This window comes from Gymnodraco acuticeps, unplaced genomic scaffold, assembly GCF_902827175.1.
Source record: "Gymnodraco acuticeps unplaced genomic scaffold, fGymAcu1.1, whole genome shotgun sequence".
In the NCBI taxonomy this organism is placed as follows: Eukaryota; Metazoa; Chordata; class Actinopteri; order Perciformes; family Bathydraconidae; genus Gymnodraco; species Gymnodraco acuticeps.
In genome coordinates this window covers 2,901,330-2,912,570 of record NW_022989983.1, presented here as the reverse complement: position 1 = coordinate 2,912,570, position 11,241 = coordinate 2,901,330, and the positions used below count along the sequence as shown (strand labels likewise).

Sequence of the window (11,241 nt, the reverse complement as noted above, 5' to 3'; positions counted from 1 at the left end):
CTATTACTCCAATGGGAGAAAACGTAAACAACACAGATTGTGACATATTAGTTTGCCTCATGGTCACCAGAATAACTATTGGACCCATTTCCACAAGTGTTATATTTATGGACATTTCTGAATGTAAAAACAAATTCTTAGATGGACAGATCAGGAGAAAATGACCTTTTTTCGACCAATTTGTGTGATGTGTCTTTCATGGTAACACACTCTCGCGAGATCTGGCAACAGCGCTTTAACGTTTTGTTGCTGAGATCTCTCTCTAATACATATAGTATCTAATCATATTACATTAACCCTGTAAAGCCCAAATAAAGAAAAACATTAGAATGTATTTGTTTGACCTTTCAGATGTTGTCATAGGGAGGCTCTGGAGCAGAAATGAAAGAGTTTTCACATATTTTACGTTTTGGTAAATTTTTAGGGAAATGTCGTAATATTGCAACGTTGGGTTTAGGTGGGAGCAGAATGTCTTTATTTCTACTCACATTGTCTGAATTAATATATTGAACAAGTACTAAGGGTTGATTTGCAGGATTGATTGCTTACTTAGCCCTATCAGTATATCATGAATAATAATCACACATCAGTCATATTTTGTATGAATAGTCATTTATTAAATATGAATACAATGGTAGTCCCAAAAACAATTCCTATCGTCGGAAAAGCAGAGACGGACGTCACACTTGGTGCATTGTGTGTTTGTGTACCCTTTACTGCAGTGTCTGCAGCATCCTCTCTTTGTCTACACTGGAAAATGTGCCATTAGGTCCTTCAGTACATCCAGTGGAGGCTGTGATCTCTGGGATGGGGCCCCGTTTGGTGGACTCCCATCACCTGAGGATGGTCTCTTCTGAGCAATCAACGGGCTCCTTGATGTCACTGTCGCTGCTGGGCTCCCGTTGCCTGAAGATGGTCGTCCTCTCTTGGGTGTTTTCAGAGGAGTTGTATTCACCTGATTAGAACAGAATCAATCAAGATACATGTCAAATATACATTAGGATACAAGTCAAAAATATTACAGTGAAATATAAAAAAATATTACAAACGCCAATTAGCATAAATGCATTCTTACCAGGATGAGAGAGGATGCTAGATCTGCCTGAAACGGTCTCCTGCTTTGCCATCTTTAGAGCTTTGCACTCCCGCTTGTAGAGGAGCCAGGCGTTGATCACAGCAAGGATGATGGTGTGCCAGAAGATGTACATGTACCAGCGTCGGGACTTCATGGGGAACTTGTATTTGGCCGTAAACGAGTCCAACAAATCCATACCTCCCATGTACTTGTTGTACCCACAATGTAAGACCTCTCAACTTCTACGTAGGTTTTGTTGGCTTTGTCCCAGTGTTGAATTCTCTGCACAGGGTCTGGTCCAGCAAAGGATGACACAAGTGTGACCGCTCTGTTGTCATACAATTTGACAGCACAGATGTTGTGGTTGGTCTCCACTCGGATGTCAAAGCTTCCTCTCCCTGTTTTCTTCAAGCTCTTCTCCTCTTCAAGGTTACAGTTGGGTAAGCGGCGCGCAGGATCAAGGAGCTTAACTACCAATGGGAAGTAGTTGTCTGCATAGATCTTAGTTCTGACCTTCTGGAAGCGTGGAGGCAAGCTTCACCTGACAATCCAAGTTCAGACTTGGCTCGTATGTATCCCATTGACACTGCCTTGGTACACATCAAAGTCACAGATCATTCCAGAGATTCCAGTTCTCACCCACACTTTGAACCCCCATGGGTGTGGCTTGCCTTGCATGTTGATGCTACTGAAATGGAAAAAGTAATTCATATCAATAATACATATGCTTATTATATTGTAATAGATTACCTGAAGTAATAGATAGGGTGGTGGGACAAGTGTTCATTCTGTCTAGCTTAGCCTATTATCATACTAAAAGGAATGCATGCACCATCCCCCTTCCAGGTATCCCGATGCAACAAGCATCTGAATCCTATTTACATTGTATGTACACTTGAGTCTGGCTTAGCCTATTATCATAATAAAAGCAATACCTACACCCATACATGCAGGTAAACCAGTTCAACAAGTCACACAATCCTGCCTATTATCAAAATAAAAGGAATACCTACACCGACACATGCATTGTAAACAAGTCACACAATGCTGTCTGGCTAATGATAACAGGCTAAGTATCGTCCCAACACATTTCAGAAACTGTTTCTGCCAGAACCAGAGTTAAATGTATTTCGTAACTAATTAACTGATAAGATACAAGTAGAGTTTAAAATATTGCTACAGATATAATTTCACATGTACTTTTATCAGAAATAATAATCTTAATTCAAAATCTTAACAGAGGACACATTTAGAACTTAGTTATAGTGAATTATTAAGACATTATATTTCCATTAGTGTTTTATTTCCACATGTGAATAAGAAGGGCAGGGCCCATGCTATTTTGACTACCACACTGACCCAGTGTTGTAATATTACAACAAAGACATTAGCTGCTCAAAGCTGATGAATGTTGATGAATGTATTCCACAATAAATAAATATGTACATGTTCTAATCTAGACATTGTAATAATCACCCCAAAAAAATATTTGAGGCATTTTACTTACTTGAATCTGACAAATCCAGTCCAATAAAACAAAGAGATGTTGCTCGTTTGAAGATTTGGAAGTTGTGTGAGTGTATGGCCAGAGGGCAGGACGTATAAACACATGTACTACCCAATAGCATTGTGAAGCTGAACAAAAGGACATTTTGACTATGTAAATGTGGTATTTAACCCTTCTCTTGCGTTTCGGGTCAAAAGTGACCGAGTGACTTTGTTTTTTATCATAAATATTGTGTTTTTCATCCAATTGCCTCAAGATCTTATGTTATCCTCCACACTAGGCCTCTGAACATATACACTTGAAGATCACCATGCACTTGCATGTATTATTCAACAGTGAAACACCCATGATGTTTTCGGTCAGAATTGACACACACACACACACACACACACACACACACACACACACACACACACACACACACACACACACACACACACACACACACACACACACACACACACACACAGTTACGTGCCGTAGTGGGTGCTGGTGTTTGGGTGTGTGTGTATTTTTCTCTCTCCCTCTGATTTCCCCAGGTGCTCCCAATCATTGTCTCCAGGTGCAGCCTCTCCCCAGGTGCTCCCAGTCCCCAATCAGCGCCTCCATATAGGACATGAGGAAGGTTGCAGTCGCTCTCCCCTTCTCCTCTGGCTGCATGTGTGCATCATGTCTCTGTCTCTGTGTGAGGCCTGTGTTCTTGTGAATTGTTAGATGTGCTCCAGTTTACCTTTTTGTGTATTGTTTAGTTTAGTTTGCGGTGCAAGTTGGCTGGTGAGCCCGTGTTCCTGTCTTGTTCATTAAACGACTTGTTCGTTACTCAGAGATCGGTTTTCTCTCCTTTCTTGTCATGCTTGGTCATCCTTGTGGGTTGTTACTTCCCTTTGTACCCCCTAGATTTAGAAGGGAATGTAACACACCCACACACACCCACACACACACACACACACACACACACACCTTCCAGACAAAACAATTTACTCTAAGTTAAGGGAACCTCTCACTTTCTCACTCTGTATGATACAATGTATCTCACAGGTGCGAGCTCTGTGCCCCTCGAGAAAGAAAAACCTCTCACTTAGTTTCTCACAGTAAATGCCCCTCCATTACTGTCTCTCATGCAGTTATATTTGTGCCTTGCTCACATTTGACTCATTGACACAATGAGTAGGCGACCGATTAGGCCATTTTCTGTCAGAGAGGCTCTGGACCAATGTTTTGAACGAGATGAAGAGGAGATTGAACCAGACATAGAGGACGATGTATCAGAAATGGAAGATAACAGCGATCCAGACTATGAGCCTGACCAACAGTCAACAGACCAGGAAGAGGCCCCGAGGGAGAGGCCCCCGAGGGAGAGGAGCCCTGAATATTTATTTTTCTCTAAATGTTCATTGAGGAAAACAGTATCAGTGTCTTATTTTATATTCATCACAGTGAATACTGAACTTGATGGGCCCACCAGTGGGTCCAGACCATATACTAGTTGAAAGTACACAATGAAACACTCACTTACTTGTATCAAATCAATACAACCCAATACATCCCATACATCATTGGAACGGGAAGAATCTCAACTACAACACTGACTAAAGCATTTTCCATCTCCAGTAAACACAGCCTACATGGCAAGCATTTTTATGATATACAGTCATGTACAGTAAGCACTATCTTTGAACTTACTGCAAAATTATAACATGACCCCAGGTGTCATTCTCTCTGCCACCCCATGATTTGACTTGCTTTGACTGTTCAAATGAGATGTCAACCGTGGGCCTTACAGGGTTAAGTAGCTTGTAAAAATAAATACATTTATAAAAATAAATACATCTAACCACCCCTATTTAGTAGACAACTGGTGTGCATCATTTGATATGGCACAGCTGCTTATCTTTACCATATAGCATCTCTGGTCAGCATGATGAGTCTGGAGTATGGCGCCCCCAGAGGATGGGAGAATTCAGACTTCAGGGGTTAAATTATAACTGTTCAATATTAAAATAGTGCCTTTTCCGAGTTTACTGGATTTGTTTATCCCCTTAAATATGCTGTCCTCATGAGAAAACGACTGTATGTGTGTTTAATGATGTACTGTTTGTTGTTGATGTGTGTCTCAGAGAAGTGACGTGTGTTAGCCGCTACTCTGGTGACGTGTCTCTGCTGCTCTCTCTTTCTCCCGGAGCGGCTTGATGGAGCCACACTGACTCCGATCAGCACTCAGACTGAACCAGGAACACGACAGGAGCTTCACGTAGGACACCATGGGGAGTAAGTGGCATTACTCTGTTTTATTCACGGTTTGAGTTTGTTTGAATATACCGGCTGCCTTCTTTCAATCTCGAACAATAGCAGGCATTCAGCGTTCGCCGGTAAGCTACTAACTAAGCTAACCTTGGATAGGTTAAGGCTAGGTTGCAGCTAGCTTGAGCTAATTTGAAGATTTTATTCTAATGAAATTGCGTCTCCTTGCGTTTAAGTCAGATGTGATTCTCAACTAGTGCACATTTACAACACATTGCATTTGTCTTTTAAATACGCGTCCAAAATTGCTGTCTTTTAAAGTATTTTGGGATTAAAGGCTAGTTAGCATCATGCTAGCTGTATGGACTCTACATCCGTGATAGTTTACTGTAAATAGAAATGGATGCTGGTTTCACCTTGTTTTAAATGAAAACGTTGCAATGCCAGATTCACTAGTCTACTGCCATACCATAATTTAGTGGTTTATGTTAAATGGCTTGCTGTCAAAGTCAATCCCTGTGATTGAAACAGCTGATCGGCTCTAAGACAAAACATTCAGCAGCGATCCTGCAAAACGGTGTAAAATGACTGCAAACACTAAGTATTAGCTACTCCAACTTTGCTCAAATGTATTTGTTAGTATATCCAGATATTGCTGAGAAAATCTAATTAATTGCTGCTTTGGCCAGATGTTAGCTGTTTAGCTGGGGGTTAGTGATGACGTTGCATCAAATGTAACTCGGTTGAGAAGATGAATAACTCAGATTTCACAAATATTTGTGATGCTATGTACTGATAAGGACTGTAATGTGTTACATCTGTTTTTTTTAAACTTTGAATCTTTTTTATCTGCAGTTAAATTTTTGGAGTTCATCAAGCCGTTCTGTGCGGTCTTGCCAGAAATTCAGAAACCAGAAAGAAAGGTATGTTTACGTCTTCTCAAAACAAAATTATTATGTTGAATTTTGTATTCATTTTGCATATATGAAGGCATGTGAATAACAGTTGCTTATTGTCTTTTTTCCTTGCAGATTCAATTTAGAGAAAAAGTACTATGGACTGCCATTACACTTTTCATCTTCCTGGTCTGCTGCCAGGTAAATATGACATCCACCATGCTGTTTCTGGAAGCTGTTATTGTCGTTTGTGACACTAACTTTACACATTTATTTCTGTGCAGATTCCTCTTTTTGGCATCATGTCTTCAGATTCGGCAGATCCCTTTTACTGGATGAGAGTAATCCTGGCTTCCAACAGAGGTGCTTGAATTGTATACGTTTAACTGAGTTAACCGCTGAGTTCTGTGCAGCTCCAACAAGTTGAAATAATCAACAGTGTTATCAGACCTGATGTAATCTCATCATCACATATGATAAGTCAAAGGTCATCAAACATAGGGCTGTATGCATTGTTTCTGCTGCTGTTATTATACTAACTGACACTAATAATGCTTTCTTCCTCCAGGTACTCTGATGGAGCTGGGCATCTCACCCATTGTCACCTCAGGTCTTATCATGCAGCTACTGGCTGGTGCAAAGATCATTGAGGTGGGAGACACCCCCAAGGACCGAGCCCTCTTCAATGGAGCTCAGAAATGTAGGTTTTCTGCTCCATATTTTCTATTTTAAGAAAACTTGACACAAACCTTTGAAATGAGTTTTTTTGGTTTCCTCTGAAGATAACAGACGCGTATTCAGTAATGTCTAATTGTTGTTCCTGCCAATTGCAACTCATGTTGTCTTTCTTTTTGCAGTGTTTGGAATGATCATAACAATCGGACAGGCCATTGTTTACGTCATGACCGGCATGTATGGAGACCCTTCAGAGATGGGCGCTGGGATCTGCTTGCTCATCATCATCCAGGTTAATACAAACTTAAAATAAATTAGGATAAAGCTAATTTAGGGTGTCTAAAAATGTAAAGGTGGGGTAGGTACGTTTCAGAAACCGGCTCGAGTGCACTCAAATTTGAAAGTACACAGCCGAAAAGAATCCGCCCCTTCCTTCAGACTTCCTTACAGAGCACCTCCTCCAACACACACGAACGCACACATGACGTCAGCAGACTGGTGAAAGTGGCCGCCTGTTGCTGGCGAGTCATTGAAGTACTGCTGCAATGCACGCCCAATGACGGCACGCCCAATGACGGCACGCCCAATGACGGCACGCCCAATGAGGGCACGAGATACATTTGTGCGTGCACGAGATGGAAGGCTGACAGACAGGGCGGCAATCCAATCCGTTTAGCCGGCTTTTTACAGTACTACAGCTTCCACAGATGAAATTTTTTTATGGATTTTTTGTCAAAGCACTTAAAATATTCATTGCTATCGGGATGTTAAGAGCATTCCATGGAATATAACAAAAAGTGTATCTCGAGCCGGTTTCTCAAACTTACCTACCCCACCTTTAAGTGGTCAAAGATTGTACTTATTATGTGTTGTAGTAATCTGCCAATCAACCTGAATATAAAGCATGTTTGTTCTTCTGCAGTTCATGTTTTTTCTTTGCATTATTTGTTTTTTCTTTGCATATTTTTCAAATTTAAGATACAATTTTATCATCTTCCTTTGTGGGATAGTCATAAATCAAGAAGTTGTTATCTTTTCTTGTTTTAAATAGCTGTTTGTTTCTGTCTCAGCCCAATACTAACCTCCTGTGTTTTTCCACAGCTCTTCGTTGCAGGTCTGATCGTCTTGCTGCTGGACGAGCTGCTCCAGAAGGGTTATGGTCTGGGTTCTGGTATCTCTCTCTTCATTGCGACCAACATCTGTGAGACCATCGTCTGGAAGGCCTTCAGCCCCACCACGGTCAACACCGGCAGAGGTATTTAAAGCTAGTGACGGTAACATATATGCATATTAATCCGTATTATAATGGCTAACACTGTCACTGCTGTTGTTTTCCAGGTACTGAGTTTGAGGGAGCCATCATCGCTCTCTTCCATCTCCTGGCCACTCGCACAGACAAGGTGCGCGCCCTGAGAGAAGCCTTCTACAGACAGAACCTGCCTAACATCTTGAACCTCATCGCCACCGTCTTCGTGTTTGCTGTGGTCATATACTTCCAGGTGAGCTGCCACTAAGAGTCTTACCTGATGTTATTGCACTGAAAGAATTAGGATGGCATTACTGATGGCGCGCTTCTTTACCTCACCAGGGCTTCAGGGTCGACCTGCCCATCAAGTCAGCACGCTACCGTGGTCAGTACAACACCTACCCCATCAAACTGTTCTACACCTCCAACATCCCCATCATCCTGCAGTCTGCCCTCGTCTCCAATCTCTACGTCATCTCTCAGATGCTCTCAACTCGTTTTAGCGGGAACTTCCTCGTGAACCTCCTAGGAACCTGGTCTGTAAGTATGACAGTGGAGCTGCACCTCCAGCACGTTTATATTAAATTCAACGGTACACTATTATTAGAATTGGTGACACTTCTGTGGTGCGTATGTAACGATCAACTATTTACAATACTTGTGTTAATTAAACGCACAAGGGGTTCTTGAATGAAATAATATTATAAAGATAAACAGAAATAATAAACGGATAATCTGCTCCTTAAACAAAATAAACAGAGACAGATTTCATGCATCCATTATATTGACAGTTTTCCAGCCAAACAACACAAACAAAATTAAACAGTCCGCTCTGCGATACACAAAAAGTGTCTTTACTGCCTAATCCAGGCTATTGTTCATTGACAACAAAGGCTGTTGCTCCTGCGCCCGTCGGCGGCAAAAACAGAAATGTTTGTAGGCCTTTTCAGGCTATATTCCCCCAAAAAAAGAAACACGAGGTCCAGCGTGGCACAAAAGAGCGATCTCACCCTGTGTCGGAGAGAATCTCTCTATCTGTGCGCGTCCTCTCCAAGGAGACGTGCTTCCAGGTCGGTCGATGCAATATCCACATACGGTTACTTTCAGTTACTTCCCCATTGCATTTGAACATATATACATGCTGAGAAAACATAAATATCCCGCTGAATACCCGCATTCACCACCCTCACGCTTCCTCCTCCCGTGAGAACCACCACCTGGCATCCTGTTGACGCGCCCACTAAAAAGCCTCTGGGCGCGCCGCGACAGGTGAATATGCAAATGAGGCTTGCAGAACCACACCCTCAAACTTTACATAAAAGTGGACATTTAACGACTGTAGTTGCGAGGATGATACACATGCATCATAGATTTTCATTTCATTTGAATCTAAACTACATGCCTTAACCTTTTCCCCTGCCCCTACAGTTTATAAGAAACACTGAGATCAATCTGCGACTGTCACACGTATAATGCTTGAGACAATAGATATATCCAGTCTTAGTCTATATTTAACTAGAGGAGATTGAATTACATATTATGCTGCATTTCCACCGCACAGTATAGTACAGCTTTACTTTTTTGATTTTAAACTAGCAAGAGTTTTGGATAATATCTTGTACTTGCTTTTGGTACCCACTGGGACAAGGCTCCAAGTAATCTGAGCCGATACTAAAGGGTGAATATAAAACCCTGGAGACCATGGCCCTACACAAATCTAAAATTATTAAATAGTAAAGCTACCCTCTTAAGCGCTCGCAATTTTTTGTGGAGTGCAGACATTCTTCTTTTATGGTGAAAGTATTCAACACGTTTTCAGCTGAATGTGTCAGTGCAGTTGAACATGGCGTTGTTAAGGTGATCAGCTGAGAATCCCTCTTACACTAAGGGGAATAATCCTTAGTGGAAAACAAAATACAGAAATAGAACGGGTACCAAAAGTGAGTTTAGCTGAAACCATGCAGTTCAAATGTGGTATTTTCATAAATGGGGAACGGTTGGGTTCTGTCTCTCGTGTTGGACCTGCATCATCTTATTTATAATATCTCATTGTGATTAGGATGCAACGAGTGGTGGACCCGCTCGAGCCTACCCTGTGGCCGGGCTCTGCTACTACCTCTCCCCTCCGGAGTCGTTTGGCTCGGTCCTGGACGACCCGGTTCACGCTGCCATCTACATCGTCTTCATGCTCGGCTCCTGCGCCTTCTTCTCAAAGACCTGGATCGAGGTCTCAGGATCTTCTGCTAAAGATGTAAGTCTTGTGCTTTTAGAAAAGCATTGACGACTTTGCTTTGCATCAATCCCGCATGAAATGAACCCTCATGTATCACTTTGTGCGTGTCAGGTGGCGAAGCAGCTGAAGGAGCAGCAGATGGTGATGAGGGGACACAGAGAGACCTCCATGGTGCATGAGCTGAACAGGTACATAGCATTCTGAGTCTCAGATGGCATGTGTGTTACCTGCAGCATATGGAAAGTTGTCCTTCAGAATACTTTTTTGTATTGACGCTGGATTTATTATTCACAGGTACATCCCCACAGCTGCTGCCTTCGGTGGCCTCTGCATAGGAGGGCTGTCCGTCATGGCTGACTTCCTCGGGGCCATTGGTTCGGGGACAGGAATCCTCTTGGCTGTGACCATCATCTACCAGTACTTTGAAATCTTTGTGAAGGAGCAGAGCGAAATGGGCAGCATGGGAGCACTGCTCTTCTAAAAAATACCAACCTTCGGACACACATAAGACACAAAGCATCCACCCGCCCCCCATCATTATTTTAATTTTGCAATTTTTTGCAATTTCGCACAATCAGTTCATTTTGCAGCTGGAATAGGTTTTTTATTATCTCCGCTATCTGTGTTTTCCACCATTACTTTTTTAGCAGTTGAAACCGTTTTCCCAGCAGGCTGCCTAAGTCCCCACTGACTGTCTTAAAAGCTGAAAAATGCCTAAAAGCACATCAGTGTGAGGAGCTGTCTTTGATTTACCTCGGGCATTGTTCATCGCAGCATGTTCAAGGAACACTCAGACAGAGACGACGTGATAGTGCTAATTTTGAGCTGAAAGCACTGCCTGGACTTTTTGGGGGAGTTGAAAGAAAGCCATGTCAGGTTCATCTCAAAGTAGCAATCATGGCTGAGGTTTCTGGGGGCCTATAGTAGGGTTTTGACAGTATAAATAAAATATGCTTGCACTCCTGATGAGGTCTCTGGTAATCTCAGACAAAGCCGTCTATGGTTTTATTTTTAATGATGGACTATGTTTATATTCACTCTGGTCTTATGTAGGGCAAATGTGTTTGTCCTCTGTCTGGGTCCTCAAAGGAAAGTGTGTGTGTCTGTGTCGTCATGCTCTTTTATTCCCAGACTGTATTGCTGCACAAAACTGCCGACGTGGTCGGGATGAGGGTGGGTTTGATAGGGATGAGAAAGGGTTTCATTTTGGTTTTTACTTTATGTAACAGACATTGTGTTATTAAAAAAAAAAAAACAAGATTTTTTTTCCAACATACTTGAAAATGTGTTTTTATTCCTATTATCCGCTTGTTGTGCTTTGATCCTGCATGTTCTGTGACCACTGGTGACACAACACACACGTTACTG

At 42.0% G+C, this 11,241-nt stretch overlaps 1 protein-coding gene across 1 annotated transcript; it reads left to right on the top strand.

Annotated features, from left to right (window-relative positions):
• Window positions 1-4,548: 4,548 nt before the first annotated feature.
• LOC117543776 (protein transport protein Sec61 subunit alpha) lies at window positions 4,549-11,149 on the top strand. The gene is made up of 12 exons (XM_034212335.1): window positions 4,549-4,850; window positions 5,679-5,746; window positions 5,855-5,920; window positions 6,004-6,082; window positions 6,288-6,419; window positions 6,577-6,686; window positions 7,496-7,649; window positions 7,733-7,893; window positions 7,983-8,180; window positions 9,700-9,891; window positions 9,985-10,061; window positions 10,168-11,149. The coding sequence occupies exons 1-12, from the start codon at window positions 4,844-4,846 to the stop codon at window positions 10,352-10,354; spliced, it is 1,431 nt and encodes a 476-aa protein (XP_034068226.1). The 5' UTR covers window positions 4,549-4,843; the 3' UTR covers window positions 10,355-11,149.
• The last annotated feature ends 92 nt before the right edge of the window (window positions 11,150-11,241 follow it).